Source organism: Gadus chalcogrammus, chromosome 3 (assembly GCF_026213295.1).
Source record: "Gadus chalcogrammus isolate NIFS_2021 chromosome 3, NIFS_Gcha_1.0, whole genome shotgun sequence".
Lineage (NCBI taxonomy): Eukaryota > Metazoa > Chordata > Actinopteri > Gadiformes > Gadidae > Gadus > Gadus chalcogrammus.
Genome location: NC_079414.1, coordinates 9624871 through 9642284, shown reverse-complemented (window position 1 = coordinate 9642284; position 17414 = coordinate 9624871). Strand labels below are relative to the sequence as shown.

The 17414-nt window shown below is 48.7% G+C and overlaps 1 protein-coding gene across 1 annotated transcript in view; it reads right to left on the bottom strand.

Moving 5' to 3' along the window:
- The window catches only part of LOC130379156 (ubiquitin carboxyl-terminal hydrolase 34-like), a 52115-nt gene that overhangs the window by 15822 nt on the left and 18879 nt on the right, over window positions 1–17414 (bottom strand). The window contains exons 21-53 of the mRNA XM_056585811.1: window positions 16994–17148; window positions 16629–16742; window positions 16319–16418; window positions 15016–15178; window positions 14667–14793; window positions 14168–14318; window positions 13924–14024; window positions 13202–13417; window positions 12907–13032; window positions 12395–12517; window positions 11910–11993; window positions 11596–11682; window positions 11075–11275; window positions 10577–10659; window positions 10299–10339; window positions 10078–10202; window positions 9787–9939; window positions 9252–9356; window positions 8993–9048; window positions 8424–8728; window positions 7930–8093; window positions 6557–6622; window positions 6305–6451; window positions 5855–5911; window positions 5302–5379; window positions 4901–4995; window positions 3845–4017; window positions 3013–3163; window positions 1157–1235; window positions 1012–1065; window positions 461–556; window positions 225–289; window positions 70–145 (exon numbers count right to left, since the gene is read on the bottom strand). Of these exons, the coding sequence (XP_056441786.1) occupies window positions 70–145; window positions 225–289; window positions 461–556; window positions 1012–1065; window positions 1157–1235; window positions 3013–3163; window positions 3845–4017; window positions 4901–4995; window positions 5302–5379; window positions 5855–5911; window positions 6305–6451; window positions 6557–6622; window positions 7930–8093; window positions 8424–8728; window positions 8993–9048; window positions 9252–9356; window positions 9787–9939; window positions 10078–10202; window positions 10299–10339; window positions 10577–10659; window positions 11075–11275; window positions 11596–11682; window positions 11910–11993; window positions 12395–12517; window positions 12907–13032; window positions 13202–13417; window positions 13924–14024; window positions 14168–14318; window positions 14667–14793; window positions 15016–15178; window positions 16319–16418; window positions 16629–16742; window positions 16994–17148 (3917 nt within the window). The remainder of the gene's footprint in view (window positions 1–69; window positions 146–224; window positions 290–460; window positions 557–1011; window positions 1066–1156; window positions 1236–3012; window positions 3164–3844; window positions 4018–4900; window positions 4996–5301; window positions 5380–5854; window positions 5912–6304; window positions 6452–6556; window positions 6623–7929; window positions 8094–8423; window positions 8729–8992; window positions 9049–9251; window positions 9357–9786; window positions 9940–10077; window positions 10203–10298; window positions 10340–10576; window positions 10660–11074; window positions 11276–11595; window positions 11683–11909; window positions 11994–12394; window positions 12518–12906; window positions 13033–13201; window positions 13418–13923; window positions 14025–14167; window positions 14319–14666; window positions 14794–15015; window positions 15179–16318; window positions 16419–16628; window positions 16743–16993; window positions 17149–17414) is intronic.

The following is a 17414-nucleotide window of genomic DNA, read 5'->3' as shown; positions in this document are numbered from 1 at the left end:
CTTGTGTTTTGTGAAGACACAACGCTACCCTCAGCAGAGTATCGTGTGTGTGTTTGGGGTCCGTCTCACCTTGGAGGTCATCAGGGAGATGGCTTTAGGGTCTGGTAAAGTGCTGGGAATGCTACTGCAGAGCTGCCACATAAAGCTGCGGAGACAACATACAATGTAACCACACAGCCCAATTTGAATTGAAATCATTCTACAATCCAAATTTTGTCACCTACCCAAAATATGTGTGCTCAAATATGTTCTTATCCTGGAGAAACTGCATGTTGTCTTGCCAAATCCACTGCAGGAAAAGTTTATAAAATACAAATATTATTAAGAACATTTCATCAGAAAGTATTCTGTGGACCAAAATCCTACTGCAGTACTGCATGGTAATTGGACTGTTTCTCAAGAGGAAACATGACATTTTGTTTGAATATTAAGGACGTTTAACATAAAAGCCTCAGCTCACCTCCAGGAGATCTGGAGAGACGTCAAAGCTGAAGTCTTTTCCATTCTCCTCCTCTAACTCCACTCTCTTGTAGAAGAGCATGTAGGCACTGTGGGTCTGGAACCACACACACACACACACACACACACACACACAAACCTTATTCCCATCCTCCTCTGCCACTTCTTCTCACATTCTCCTCTCCTCCTTCTCCCTGCTCCTTCTTACAGTCTACTCCACTTTATCTCACCATCTCCTCTCCTCCCTAGTCTTACAATATCCACTTAATCTTATAGTGTGCTCCTACTCCCAATTCCTTACTCTAAACATCTGCTCACCTCTTACTCACTCTATTGAGCTAAATTGTGGAAAATCAACCATCCTCTTGCTACTCAAGAATTTGGCCAGTTTGTCTTTTCAAATGAGGTCGTTTTTCCAGCTACTCCATTGTGACTGAATGCTTTGATTGTTCTCCACCTCACTTTAAGTCTCTGGATTAAAGTGTGGCCTGCTAAATGACTCCATCCAAACGTCCCCCAGAAACCCACACGCCCAAAGAAGCTCCTCCTCACCTTCTCGAAGGAGAAGTCCATGAATTTGTCGGTGACAGAGTCATACGTTTTTGTCTGAAAAAAAACCAACCGGACAGGTTAGCTTTAGCTTTACAAGTTAGACTTAACATGACCAATCCCAACAGTTTCATGCAGGAACACTCACAGTCATCTCTCCACCAAAACATTCAGACGCCAGCTGGGCAGAGTCGAAGGGCTTCACCTCTGCGTCGTTGAACAAGTACCTGGAACAACATAGTTGTCAATCATTTTATTAGATACTGTCGTTCATTAAAGATGAACTGAACTGAAAAGTTAGTTATGTCTATATAGAGCTTTTTTTTAGCAACAAAAGAAAATGGGTCTGTTGGTATTAGAGCGCCGACATTTTCGATGACGTCACTGGCATGGTAGGACTCGATTGTTGCTGCAGACACGTGAACGACTTCTTAAGTCCACGGTGGAAAATAGTGATTTTAATATGTCTGGTTACGTGTTTGAGCCTGTGAGGGACATGCCTGTAGTGTCCGACTAACACCCGGTGGAGAGGGATCAATTTCAGGCTCCAGCTCTACCTTCGAAAACGATCTTTCCCCCTCCGTTTTCCTTTGATGCGTTTCAGTAATATCTCAGAAAAGACGGACTCATTGCAAAAACGCATCGAACTGTACAAACGCTGTATTACCTACATGTTCAAGTCGCTGGTTCTCAACAAAAAAAAGTGGAGCGCATCAAGACTGCGCGCTGTATACTAACATTCAAGTTGAGGAGGAGATAGCAAATTATACCTTTCAGATTGAGTAGAAATACTTTTTAATGTACAGTTAGTAATTAAATTGACCAATTGTAATTAAAGCTACAAAAATAATACAAAAAAAAAGTAACTTTCAACGCAACTCTAACGTCTCTTCAGGCGTCCACACGAATCCTAACACGAAACCGCATAGGTCCGGTTTTATTTGAAACCACCCTTGGACATGGTTTCAACAAAAAAATCGGCTCCGTGTGGACGGGGCCTGAAAGACATGTTAGACGTACTTTGGGAGATACACCCACGGAGGGCAATAGATGCGAGCCGGATTCACGAGTGTCACGTTTACTTTAGGTGGATGTTGGAGGATTATTTTCTGGCCGACTAGTCGGCGAACATCAGGGTGAGTAGAAAGGGACATTTGTGGAACTTCTGTTTGCAGACCCGCCGTGGTTTAATTAGCAGCTTGGAAACATGTTGGAAGCTGTTATATCGTCTGAGTTATAGTTTATACACTTTATGGTTGGAGTGCTAGCTTGTGGAGATTGACATGACAGGGGCTATCGGAGGGTTAGCCAGTTTTAAGGCTGCAAGCCATCTATTAAGGGCTGGTTTCCCATTCAAAGGTAGCCTGTGGAAATGTATGATCCCCCCAGCTGCCTTGGCCCTATATAATTCATTACTGCAGCCAGGGGCAATGCAGTATGATCCTCCTGTAGACCTGGTTGTTTGCTTTTCCATAGCCATTTCAGCGAGCCTCAGAGTCTGACTCATTACCTCCCGTGGCTGCTAGAGCCACAGAGTAGCAGTAGGTTAGCATGCCAGTGACGTAGCTGATGTTGAAATCCAACCCGGCGGCGCCCCGTAACATTAACACTTTCACCGTACATTTTTATTCCTTTTAGCAAGTTCAGCCATTTTTAGTTATTGTACCAATGAGAAGGCAGACAATACATCGGTTATATAAACTAAACTTCAAATTTCAGTTCAGTTCATCTTTAATGGAGTACTGATTCATTCAAATGTGGTCACAACGCTACCACAAGTCCTTTTGCTGTGGTTAGATGGCAAAAGGCCACCTTTATTCCTAATTTATTGGTCAATACAGGACCTTAATAAGAAAATATTATCAATTATCTATAACTCTAAGGTCAGCCCTCTCCCAGAACGCCATCTGCAGATCAGGTTGCCTCCACCTAGGTCCGGACCTCCGGGTCGGGGAACAGGCTATAAAAGCTCTCAGATCAGGTTCTGTTCTGGGTTCCACTCACCACTTGTTGTTTTTGTAGGCGTGGGGGTTCACAATGTCCCTGATGAAGCTGTAGTAATGGCCACCGTCTGCCGTGCCTGTGTGCACTGTGACGCCGATCAGGTCGTACTCGTAGCTCTCCGCCCCCTTGGCCTCGCCCTCCTCCCGGGAGCCTGCCGTACAGGACCTCATTCATTACGTCAGGCAGTTCATTTGCGTTAGTTCATGAGGTCATTCAGCTCATTACATTACACAGCACATAACGCCATTCAGTTCATTATGTCCATCAGTTCAATACGTCATGCAGCTAATTGAATCACGCAGGTGATTACCTCATTAGTTATCCTCAGTTATCCTCATTAGGATCTGCATTAAATCATGCAGATCCTTAAATCATTCACTTCATTCAGCCATGCGTCTCATGATGTCATGGAGAACATGATGTCATGCAGCTGATGAAGTCATTCAGTTCACTTTGTCCTTAGGTTCATGACATCATAAAGCAATTGACCTCAATCAGTTCATTAAATCATTCTGACTATTACTTATCAACTGCATTTGGCATTTGGTCATGCAGCACATGACGTCTATCAGTTCATGATGTCATCCGGTTCATGGCGTCATTCGGTTCACGACGCCATTCGGTTCACGACGCCATTCGGTTCATGACGCCATTCGGTTCATGACGCCATTCGGTTCATGACGCCATTCGGTTCACGACGCCATTCGGTTCATGACGACATTTAGTTCATGACCTAGTTCATGACCTCATTCAGTTCATGACCAAATTCAGTTCATGACCTCATTCTGTTCATGACCTCATTCAGTTCATGACCTCATGCAGCGAGACCCACCCTCCTTGCGGTCCCCCTTGCCCATGAGGAAGTCCTCGGTGTAGGTGGTCATGTTGAGGCGCAGCGGGAAGGAGAAGTGGGTGTTGACCTTCTCCTTCATCATGGTCACCATGTTGAAGGTGTAGCGCATCGTGTTGAAGCTCAGGATGCGAGGGAGCTTCTTGAAACACGCCCTGGGTGTTGTGGAGAGACCAGAGTCAATAGACAAGACCAGGAGAGAGAGGGAATAGAGAGAGATAACAGACTAGGCCTGGTGGTAGAGAGACCATCAGAGTAAATACACAAGATCAGGAGAAAGAGGGAATAGAGAGAGATAACGGACTAGGCCTGGTGGTAGAGAGACCATCAGAGTCAATAGACAAGACCAGGAGAGAGAGGGAATAGAGATTGATAACGAACCTGCGATAATTGTATTACAGGGTTTCACATTCTAAACACATAACACCAAATACTCACAACATACTAACGATTGTCACTTTTTTTTTTACTGTGATTTTGGACGATTTTTTCTCACAGAATGTCAACAGTCAAATCAGAATTCATTTTTATTTTTAGTTCCACTTACTTTACATTCAAATACACTTGCAGTAAGTGACAATTTCCAAATCTGTGGTGCCACTTATTTTATTCTAACTACACTTGTAGTAACTGTTGGTTTACAATTGTACTAAGTAATTGCCTGTTTACAAATCCCAAGATGCAAGTTTCATATTCAACCCACACTACGGGAGTCAATAACACTCCCTCAAAATCACTTGGTCTAGTTTTTGCTTATCAAGTACATTTGGTATAAATGATAATGTGTCATTCCATTTGATTATCTCATTTAACTTTAGTTGGATTGGATTTAAAATAGTATTTGAAAAGTTTGATTAATAGTGAGTTATCTCACCAATACTATGCAATTAATCGCGAATAAAAAATGTAATCGTTTGACAGCCCTAATTATAACCCATTATACAACATACTATCACTCTTTAGAGTCCCCAATCAAACTGTGAATCCACTTTCAATTGTATCATAATGTGCATTTCTTTATTTCCTAACAACACTGACCTCTTCTCTGCGCGGACCTTCTTGCCACACTGGGAGCAGGTGTACATGTTGTCTCCTTCCAGGGTGTCTTTGATGGTCACCTCGTCCAGAGACTCCTGCAGACCCCCAAAAGCCCCCATCCCTGCGTGGTTAGTGTCAGAGGTCTGAAGACTAGAGTTCCCCTCTCTACGGCTGACGGCCTCGCGATAATCAAGGTGGTTGTGTTGTAAGGTCAACTCACTGTGCACCAAGTTGTGAGAAGGGGACCATACCGGGTATGTTTCTATTTACTCAGTCACACTTATCCAAGGCGACTTGCAGTGAATTCAGAATCATGTCATTAAGGATAGGCAGGTAGGGGTTAGGGAGTCCAGGATTATTCCAACACCGATTATCTGTAGCAAAGGAAGCAGAAGACTCACGTAGATGTTCTTCATGTCCGCCACCTGGCACCGCACCGTGTAAAACTCCTCCGCCGTTTGGCTGACGTGGTCGCAGTCCTGGAGGAGGCCAGAGGAACAGTTACAACCTTAGCCTCCAGGACAACCGTACAACCTTTCTGATGGGTTGAGAACATCAACGAGCACCGAGTCAGTGGCACTGATTTAGAGCTGAACACTAAATTAAGTTCTAGTCTATAACTTTACTTTTGTCGGCTGACAGAGATTTTCATCCAAAGCAACTTGGGCGCTGAGCACTGGATACAGAGTCAGCAGGTGGAGGGTGAGGCACCTTGTTCAAGGATGTCCCCACCGCTCGCTGGGATGAACGTGCGTCACCGAGGGGGTTGCTACATACTGCTCGTGGATGAGGCGTTATATCCCCCAAGACTCACTATGTAAAGCTCTCAAAAAGCTCTAAAAAAAATCACCTCTTACAACGATTGTGGTTTATATTATTCTAACAGAGTGCAGCTGAAAAGGGTTCAATGGAGTCACAGATCCAATGAGACCTCTAGGTGAATGTTGTGCTCACCAGGGAGACCACGTTGTTGGTGATGACGCCTCCAAACAGAGTCTTCACCGTGTTTTTCTGAAGGAGGAAGCAGCACACCTCGTTAGGTCGGTCTAAACACGGGATCATTGGTTCATCACAAATTCATTCATTCGTTAGGGTTAAACAGGTGTCATAGTGACAGCCTCGTCCTTTCGTCACCAATATATTGTTTTATATCCAGCTATATCTGATTTTGTGTATCGTACTTACGCAATGACGAATAAGGAATATTTTCCCTCTATGTATCTTTGAATTACACCTTAATCCATGAGTCACAACAGATGGGAGCAAGGTTTACATGTCCAATGGACTTGCATCGATGATGCGGTATGAGGACTTTAAAGGGTAACCAACCCATATGTATACATTTACTCATATAGTGGTCCAATGAGCATCTCCTACATTAAAAGGGACAGGGTGTGGGCGTACCAGGTCGTGGGACATCTCCTCTATCTTGGTGATGAGGTCGGTGAAGAACTCTGTCATGTCCTTCTGCTCCCCGGTGTTCAGAGGCTGCTTGTCCATGGTGTAGGTCTTACAGAACGGGCGTGGGTTGTAGGCCTTCCTCTCGCTCTCCTGCACACACGCACAGAGACGCATCCAGCAGAGAGTGGGTGAACGAGAGAGAGATTGAGGGAGTCAGTGTTTGCGTGTGAGCCAGTGTGTGTGTGTGTTACTGACCATGAGATAGGTGAACATCTTCTGTAGCTCCAGCAGGGTGGTCTTGTGTTTGATGTCCTCGGCGTACTGAAGGCCAAGAGATAAGACGACACGTGAGAATATAGCGTAAATCGCTGCACCGCTGTTTCACCAAATGTAACGTAACAGCAATGTAACATATGAACGCAGTCCATCGTCATGGTAAGTCATATAGCAGTATGGTAATGGTTACCGTAACAGTAGTGTGACAGGAGGATGGTCTTGTTAACAGTAATGTAGCAGTATTATCATGCAAGAGAATGCGCATGGTGACAGTAACCTGATTGTAACAGTATTGTCAAGTACCACAGTATGGTTAAAGTAATGCAACCGTTTTGTCATGATAACAGTAATGTTACATGTTCATGGTAACAGTAATCTAACAGTATGGTCATAGTAATGTAATAGTATGCTCATGGAAACAGTTACAGTAATAAAAGTAACAACAGTACCATAGTAACGGTATCAGTAAGGTCATGGTTACAGTAATGTAACAATAAGGTCATGCTTCCAGTAATGTCACGGTAAGGTCATGGTTACAGTAATGCAACAGTAAGGTCATGGTTCCAGTAATGCAACAGTAAGGTCATGGTTACAGTAATGCAACAGTAGGGCTGGGCGATATGGCGATATCATACCGTGGACGATATGAAAGTGTCTACCGGGAGAGATTTGGCCATATCCTTTATACCGAGAGAAAAAAAAAAAAAAAAAAAAAAAATGTTATATTGCACTGCACTGACTGAGGCAAGGCAGGTGTGAGACTCACCTGTTAACTTGAAAGAAAATCTCATTTGTATTGAAGAAACAGTTCTATTTTTACCACCAGCTATTTGCACAGCACATAACTTTATTTTATAAGTGTATAATTAGTATTTATAATATTTGTGTGATGCTGTGATTTTTATTTTATATTACACTGCACTGACTGACAGCCAGGCAGGTGTGAAGCACACCTTTAAAATAAAATGTTATTTGTATTGAAAAAACAGTTCAATGTTTACAAGATGTTTGCACTATATGACACTGCAGTTAATGACAGTTTGTTGCTACTTACTCCTTTGTAAGCATGGAAATTCAAGTTCAAAATAAAATAAAAAACTGATCAAATGTGAAGTATGGTTATTTTAAGCCATTTATTATTTTAATTTACTTCAAAAATACCATATCGTGATATATATATCCATATCGTGATATAAAATTACTCATATCGTGATTTTGTCCATATCGCCCAGCCCTATGCAACAGTAAGGTCATGGTTACAGTAATGCAACAGTAAGGTCATGGTTACAGTAATGCAACAGTAAGGTTGTGGTTCCAGTGTCACAGTATGGTGATGGTAGCAGTGGGGGTACCTTGGCGGTGAAGATGGCCTGGCGGGCCTCTGGGATCATGTAGAGCTGCTGGATGGTAGAGGCCAGGTAGCAGGTGGCTCCCAGGTTGGTGAGGCCCACGAAGCGGCACTCGGCGCGCACGTCCTCGTGGGGCCAGTAGTCCCACTTGTAGGGCGCGTGGGAGGCTGCAGACACACGGTACACTCAATGACCACCAGCCTGCATTCTGACCAGACAGCATGCTAGGCAATGTCCCTGCTAGTATCCAGCCAGCTAATCTCTAATCGGATATTCTTACATCAAACAGCTCAGAGTATAGCTTCTAGTGGCTTGGGTGCAACCGGGAGTTGTTCATATCAATAATGTCTAACCACTGTATGAAAGCTGTTATAACTCATGTGACAAACAGGCTTTCTTACAGTTCTAGCACCATCCTCTACTTCCACTGTGACACCCAAATCCATCTGGGATCATTTTCTGAGGGTGTGTGTGTGTGTGGGGGGGGGGGGGCTCACCTTGCATGTGCTGGGACATGACCCAGTTGTGGAGCAGCCGGTAGTTCTCCACAGAGCCCTTCACCGTCTCCACCAGCAGGTCGTAGGCGGCGGCGCGCGCGGAGTGGGACTTGCACTTGGGCTGGGCGCGGTCGGCCAGGCTGGGCAGCAGGAACAGCAGGTTGTGTACGTCCCGCAGGAACTCCTGGCCCTCCCGCGAGAACTTGAAGGGGGGCTTGTGCTTCAGCACGCTGGTGGCGAGGCGCAGGAGGCCCGTGAGCCCGTCGTCCTCGATGGCGCCGTCCTGCTGGTCCAGGATCTCCCGCCTGGGGAGGGAGGACGGGTTCATTAAGACATGAAACTAAATCTAGCTAAACTAAATCTAACTCAACTAAATCTAACTCACCGAAATCTAACTCACCTAAATCTAACTCACCTAAATCTAACTCACCTAAATCTTACTAAACTAAATATCCGTTCACCATCTGTAGGGGTGGGGGGAAGAGGAGGATTTGGTGAGGAAGAGGGGGGGGAAGCATGTTGGTGAGGAAGAGGAGGGGGTGAGAAGGAGGAGAGGTGAATATTCTTACGTCCTGATGCAGTCGGCCAGGTGCCGGGCCAACGCATCCAGGTCCAGCAGAGTAGTCTGTGGTTAAACAGGTAGAGGGTAACCATGGAGATCAGTAATCAACAGGTAGTGAACAGGTGATATAAACTACAGGAATTGACAGGCCAGTGCAGTAAGCAAGTAAACAGTAACCATGGGGATCAAATGGGACAACAGGGGACATGAACAGGGGGCTTTATTAAACAGGAGGTGGCGGCGGGGGGGTGGATGAGGCATCCTACCTGGCTGGCGTCCTTCACGTGGATGTTATCGATGAGTTTACAGAGGAGCCAGAAGTACTCCTTACAGCCCGTCCTCAGAATGGGCTCCTCCTCAAAGTCCTCCATCTGAAGACACAACAGCTAGAGTGAGCCTCAGGTCACTGGGACTATTCCCTGGAGCCCTGCGACACAGGAGACTAAGGTGACAGGATAGTGACCATGATTCATAGCTGACCGCGAGGGAGAGAGAGCGACAGAAAGAGGGAGCGTTATAAAGAGACTGGAGGAGAAAAGAAAAACAGGCAGGGGAGATAGCGAAAGTCATATGAGAGAATCAGGGGAAAGAGACGTAGTGAGACAAAGGCAGAATGGGAGACAGAGAGAGACATAAACTGAAATAAAGACAAATGTGCAACTAGAGACAGGGAAGAGCCAGACAGAGAGAGACACAGAGATAAAGCCACACAGAGAGTTAAACCGTTAGAGAGACAAACAGACACATTGAAAGAGACAGAAAAAGACAGAGAGACAAAGACAGAGAGACAAAGCGTCCTACCCTGAGTGGTTTGAGGGCCTGGGCGTCGGGGAGGAACTTGAGCAGGGTGGAGGCGGCCAGCAGCAGGAAGGACCTGTTGATGGACTCTCCTCCCTCCAGGCCCGATAGAGACAGCTTGTACAGCCCGTTACATGCCTCATGTCTCACAGCCGGCTACACACACACACACAAACATACAAACAGTGAGACAGAGACAGAGTGTGTGTGTGTGTGTGTGTGTGTGTGTGTGTGTGTGTGTGTGTGTGTGTGTGTGTGTGTGTGTGTGTGTGTGTGTGTGTGTGTTTTCCCCACCTCAGGGACCAGCAGGGTGAGTTTGCGCAGCCAGTCGTGGAGGTGCTCGCTGTCCGCCAGGCTGGACTTGACCAGGGAGCAGCAGTGGGCCCAGCTCACCATCAGCCACATGGAGTAGTGGGTCACTGCCGGGAGCCAGGGAGAGTGGGAGACCGTTAGTTCTCTGGGGGGGGGGGGGGGGAGGTTGAGCTGAAAGGAGAACCTGAGAGGGAAGCTCTTACCTTCATGACGGGAACGATGGTCAGACTGAGCCTTTAGGACCCTGGGGGACACAACAACAAATAAACAAGGCGTCAACATGGGTCAACATTGGTGATGTCGGGGCCCCCGTTCAGTGAGGCACTACGTGTACTGCGGCCTTCGGTTACCGTGGCGATAGGCGATGAACATGGTGACGTGTGGGTGCCACGATGATAAGTGATGTGTACATGTGGCGTCTCGTTACCGTAACGTATCGTTACCGTAACGATACGTGATGCTCATGGCTAGGCATGGTTACCTGTGCGCCAGGTTGTCGTAGGTGTAGGCCACATTGATGAGTCTCTGGATGAGGTTGGTGCCTTGGACCAGGCTCAAGAACACCTATGGACCAGGTTCAACCACAACTCCATCACACATCAATATCCCACACAACATATTGAGCTCCGCAATGGAAATGTCAATTTAAAATATCCCCCAACAGGATTATATAATCAGTATCTAGCTGTTTTCCTGTAATTAGCCCCGTTAGCCTACTATCAGCTCTGTTAATCTTTTAGTAGCTCGCTTTGGTAGCAGCTCTGTTAGCCTGTTTATAGCTAGTTAGTTAGTATCTAGGGAGTGAGCTCTGGTAATCTTTAATCAGCCAGTGGGCAGCTAGCTCTGTTAGAAACTGGCTTTGTTAGCCTACCATCAGCTCTGTTGGTAGCTAGCTACGTTAGCAGCTCTGTTTGCCTGTTATTACCTAGCGCTGTTCGCCTGATATTGTGAGGTGGTTAGCATGGCGCAGGGCATTTACCTCGGTGAGGCGGGGGATGTGGAGGCCCTTGCCGTGCTCCCCGGTGGCTTTTCGGGACTTGCCGGGCCAGGGCCGCTTGCGCTGGCTGTCGGTCAGCCCGGACCAGGAGAAAACATCGTGGTAGGCCAGGTCCAGGTCTGACGGCTCCACCGCAAACTGGCAGATCAGCTTCAGCAGACAGGCTAGGCAGTCCAGCAGCCACTGGGGGTTGAGGAGGATATGCGGAGGAGGGGGGGGGGGGAATAGAAGGAGGAGAGAGTATGGGTATGATTAGAGGAAGGGAGTCAATAATCGGTATGCTGCTAAAACCTTGGTGAACCTGTGTGGACGCCTCCTATGTCACAGCAATAAGAAAAGTCGTGCTTCCTAACAGCAGTCAAAGCTGTCACTGCAGCAGAGACTGAAATGGTAGTTTTAATGACCAAGCATGTCCTACAACATCCTCGTGCTGTACAGGACTGCCGGGCTACCTAGACCCAGATCAGTTGAAAGAGAACATGGCTCCTGTCCTCTGGCCTCACCACGGTCCAGGATTCGTTGTCCCGTGGCTCCAGGATGGCCGAGTTGAAGATCTCCAGGAGCAGCTGAAGACCTCCGGACGACACGAACTGGAGGAGGAGAATACGTGTTGTAAGGAGAGGAGGAGGAGGTTAGAGAGATGTGGGAGGACGAATAGGAGAGAGGTGAGGGGTGAGATAGGTGAGGGGGAGGAGGAAGGTGCAGAGAGAGGGAGGGTGGGGCAGGAGAGGAGTTGGCAAACCATGAAATCATGTCCAGTACTATCAACAGCAGAACATTGTGATCATTGATAGTGATGTGAGTCGAGGCTGGGTACCTTGCAGCTCCATGAGTTTTTGCTGTTCTCTATCAGGTCCTCACTAGAGTCGTCGGAGTCAGGGTACAGGTCACTGTAGCTGCCCTGTAGGATGAGAGGACAGACAGACCCATCAGATACAGGACAGTCTGTCAGTGTCTGGGCAAGGGACACTTTTTATTGAGAAACAATGTATTTGATATGCATACTATATGGAGCTTTTGTTACAGATTAAACGAGTGAATGGTGTATAATGTTGTGTAGCGTGGACTGTGTGGATAGAACAGGTGAATTGTGTGTCATGTTGTGTACCGTGGGCGCTCTGTGGATAGACCAGGTGAATTGTGTGTAATGTTGTGTAATGTTGTGTACCGTGGGCTCTCTGTGGATAGACCAGGTGAATGGTGTGTAATGTTGTGTACCGTGGACTCTGTGGGGGGACTAGGTGCATGGTGAGTAATGAGTACCGTGGATGGACCAGGTGAATGGTGTGTAACGTTGCCTACCGTGGACTCCCGGTGGATGCGTCGGTTGGGCTTGCCCAGCGCCTCGATGATCTCTAAGGCGTACAGCAGCTTGTGGGGACTCCTGATCCTCAGTAGGTCCTTCCAGGACAGAGCCTCCCCACTCTGAAACACACACAAAGAAAATGTCTGAAAGTTAGCTTGAAATAGTATTTTAAAACACACACTTTATTACTGCATTAAAGAAATAGAAAATGTCCCTGGAAAAAGATCCACCTCCTCAGGAATTGCTTACAGATTGACACTATTTTATTCCCATAAAACGACCGCTTCTTGAGCAGCCCGACCTACAAACATTGTGCTTAAATCATGCTACCATTGTGCGCACATCGTGCTAACTTCTTGCCACCATCCTGCCAACTCTCCCCGCTGTTCCCATGCATGGCCCGCATTGCCAGTGTGGTGGTGAGGAGGAGAACGAGGAGGAGTGGGGAGGGAGGGAGACATGAAGGAGGAAGAGGTATGGGTAGAATGAGGAGCGGCAGGAGGCTAACCGTGTCGTCTGAGATGTTCTGGAAGGCCAGCAGCATGTTGGGGCAGGTGGGCAGCAGCATCAGCAGCTCCCACACCCGGCGGGACAGGTTCTCCGCGTGGAGGTGGAGCTCTTCACACAGCAGGCTCTGCACAAGTAAACACACACACAGTTAGTCCTCACAATCTACTATCCAAGTCCTCACCAGAATAGTAAAAAATATGTAATAACACGACAGACCGAGGGTTGGCGCGCGCACGGACACGCAAACACACACACACACACACTCACACACACACCAGCCAAACCAGACTCACGTCGGCGCTGTCAGGCCCCCCGTCTGCATTGGGGCTGGGGGGCTTGAAGCAGGCCAGCATCTCCAGCAGGTCGAACAGGGTGGTGAGGTGGGGCTCCTGCAGGAGCAGCAGCATGGGGATGTGCTCCTTCTGGGGAGGGGGCAGGCAGGAGGCAGGCAGCTGCACCCCCTCGCCTTTCCTCTCCCTCCGCGGGGCCCCCAGGGACACAAACACCATCTGGAGGGGGGGGGGGGGGGGGGGGGGGTCAGAGGCATGGAGGAAGAGGGGATGAGTCGCAACGTAAATGTGGTGAAGTGGTTCTCAGACGGTGGGTCGCGACGCACGAGTTGGACCAAACCTGTCGCAGGATGGCCAGGGTAAAAAGATATCACTATCTGCATTAAACATGTCACACAGAAAGTTATTGTCATTACACACTTTTGGCCTTGTGACCCCTGGTGGGGAGGCCTATGAGGTATAAATAAGTCCAATCATATTTTGATCCAAGTGTCAAATATACTGAAAAAATACATGCAAAACATGTGCCATTGCGTTTTTGAATGTCACTTGGCAGCACTATATTGCTGCTCTTCTTCCAGTGCTTGGCCCTTGTTCTATGAACATCCATACTGTATTGACAGCGAAATATTCTTGTTTCACTTTCTTCGGACAAATGAACCCATCAGAAGTCGCTTAAACCTGCCAAATTCCCCAAATGGAAATGGAAGGACGTGGACCCTCACCTGCATGTCTTTGAAGCCCAGCTCGTGGAGCGTCTTCTCGTCATAGTCAGTGGTCAGCTCGTGTCCAGAGGAGATCATTCGGACGGGACCCATCAGGCCACCTGCAGAACAAAAGCACAGGGTTAAGCCACAGCTATCCTCCATGGAGAAACCCATTCACAGGCCCCCACAAACTAGCGCCCCCAGTTTGAGCCAGGCTCAGAGGTAAAGGTTAGTATATTGTGTTTTTAAGGCGGCAGGTGACCTGGGAAGTCTGCAGACTGGCGGCTGCTCTGGCCAAACTCCTGCAGCTGGGCCTGCTGGCTCAGCTGCTCCTTCTGCAGGTTCTCGTACCAGTGGGTCACCTCGGCCCGCAGGTCGGCCACCTGGTCACTAGGGTACATCTCGATGGTCATCTGGAGAGCACACACAAACACAAACACACACACCACTTGTTTTTAATAGTGTACATGTATATTTAGCTTCCGATTCTCTGCCAGTTCTTTCTTCTGTCTGCCTGTCTGACTGTACCTGTGTGTGTGTCCTACCTTGTCTCTACCTGTGTGTGATCCGACCTGGTCAGTACCTGTGTGTGATCCCATCTGGTGTGTACCTGTGTGTGATCCCACCTGGTCAGTACCTGTGTGTGATCCCATCTGGTGTGTACCTGTGTGTGATCCCACCTGGTCTGTACCCGCGTGTGATCCCACCTGGTCTGTACCTGTGTGTGATCCCACCTGGTCTGTACCTGTGTGTGATCCTACCTTGTCGGGCAGACCTGCTGGCTGGCAGACGATCCTGAGAGGCAGAGACTGTTTGTCGCTGAGGGCCTTGAGGTGGCTGGTGATCCCCGTCCCCTCGATCTGCCACTGGCGCAGATGGTATGCAAACCTAACGCAACCCAGGGCCGACCTCAGTAATGTTAGCGCCATGATAAACATGTTATAAACAAAAGGCTCCAGCACCTTGATAAACATGTTATAAACAACAGGCTCCAGCCCCTTGATAAACACGTTATAAACACCACGCTCCAGCACCATGATAAACATGTTATAAAAACAACACTCCAGCACCGTGGTGTCTATAACCGACGCAGGTAAAAAGTGTGTTTACCTGCGTCGGAAGGCCTCCAGGTGTGTTTTGAGCATGAGCAGCCCCCTCTCGATGCTGGTTAGGCTGGGGTGGGCGTGGTGCTCCAGGTTAGCTGATGCCTTCAGCAGACTCTCCATGCACTTCCTAATGAACTCCTGTTCCTTCTCCAGACCTGTCTTACCAGCTGGGTGGGACACACACGCACAAGCACACACACCAAATATGTCAGAGGTTTAAAATGATAGGCATTATGATAAAACGGAGAGGAGGTTTACAAGCAGTAAGCACTAAGACTTAGGCAGGCTGAGCGGACTGAGTCTCAGAGGGTGAGGGGACTGAGTCTCACGCCTCGTGCCCACTGCACCGTCAGTCAACGGACGTGGGAAGGCGTGGCTGACGGATGGGGGAGTAGTCTTTGCAGAGGCAACCGTCAGCCAATCAAATCGCTTCGCCGGGTTCTTCCCGCTTCTTCCTGCTTGTTGCGAGGCAAGAAGACCCGCTTTCCCCCTTTCCAGTATCGTCAGAGCCCGAGTCGCGTCACAGTGCTTAAATTTGCATACGCGATCTGATTGGATGACGGAACCGTCGCTGCCGAAAAAGTTGAAAATTTTTCAACTTTCTGACGGTGGCAAACGCTCCAAGTCAACGGACGGATCCACAATGCATTGCGCGACCGTCCCCATTCAAAGTCAATGGGCAACGGACAACTGACGGAGGTAGTGGGCACGGGGCGTCAGAGGGTGAGGGGACTGAGTCTCAGAGGGGACCGAGTCTCAGAGGGTGAGGGGACTGAGTCTCAGAGGGGACTGAGTCTCAGAGGGTGAGGGGACTGAGTCTCAGAGGGTGAGGGGACTGAGTCTCAGAGGGGACTGAGTCTCAGAGGGTGACGGGACTGAGTCTCAGAGGGGACTGAGTCTCAGAGGGTGAGGGGACAGAGTCTCAGAGGGGACTGAGTCTGAGAGGGTGAGGGGACTGAGTCTCAGAGGGGACTGAGTCTGAGAGGGTGAGGGGACTGAGTCTCAGAGGGGACTGAGTCTCAGAGGGGACTGAGTCTGAGAGGGTGAGGGGACTGAGTCTGAGAAGGTGAGGGGACTGCGTCTGAGAGGGTGAGGGGACTGAGTCTCAGAGGGTGAGGGGACTGAGTCTCAGAGGGTGAGGGGACTGAGTCTCAGAGGGGACTGAGTCTCAGAGGGTGAGGGGACCGAGTCTCAGAGGGTGAGGGGACCGAGTCTCAGAGGGTGAGGGGACTGAGCAGGATGGAGGGGAGGGGTTGGAGCAGGATGGAGGTGAGGGGTTGGAGCAGGATGGAGGGCAGGGGACTGACCGTTGATGTAGTAGGAGTTGATATACTGGATGGCGGCTCGGCTGATGTCAGCCGACTGGGCCCTGAGAGCGATGCCCCACAGCTGGTCCATCCCACACAGCTGGAGACACAGAACCAGGGTGATGACCACTTCTGATACACATATACATGCGTGTGTACTCTTGTGTGCGCTTTTATGACATTGCATGTGCCGGTGTGTGAGCGTGCGTTTATTCCTGCGAATGCATTTCAGCTTGAGTCTGCATGAGTCCGTTCTTCTGTCCATGTATGTGACGTCTATGTGTCTGCCATGTAGTGTGTGCGGGCGTACCTCACAGCTGGCGCTGGTGTCCAGCGCGCTGGTGGCCAGGCGGGCCAGGTTGCAAAGGTGCTGGAACAGGTTGAGTCCTGTCATGCTGATGGTTTCTGGCTTCAGCTGGGGCATCTGGAAACACGCCAACAGCACATTAACGCCATCACTTCCTGTGTGCGCTTCTCATCTTCTCCAAGAACAGGTGCTTGTAAGTCTCCATGGTAACTCAATGTGTGTGTGTGTGTGTGTGTGTGTGTGTGTGTGTGTGTGTGTGTGTGTGTGTGTGTGTGTGTGTGTGTGTGTGTGTGTGTTCCTCGCCTTCTCCAGGAAGAGATGCTTGTAGGTCTCCATGGTAACTCAATGTATGTGTGAGTGTTCCTCACCTTCTCCAGGAAGAGGTGCTTGTAGGTCTCCATGCCCATGGCGTGCTGGTCCTTGCTGCGGACCTGATTGAGGAACCAGTGCAGCGCGTCGTCATAGCACTCGGCGTCCTCCACCAGACAATGCCACAGGATGTCCACCTGCTCCAGGCTCAGCCCTGAGGGACGCCACACAGCACCGTCAGCACTAACGCCCGGTGACCCCCGACCTCCCGAGGAGGGAACATTAACACACACCTACACTGGGGCATTTATTGACGGATCTGACCTTTGTTTCTCACGTTGAGATTCAAAGTATCGTTTGAGTGGCTGACAAAGCGTCGAGTTGTTAAACGGGAGAAATCCTCTAAAAGTACCAGAAGTCTTCTGCTTCCCGCTAATAACACTGTTCCACCGTAGTGGAAGCAGAAGTTATCCTGCTACA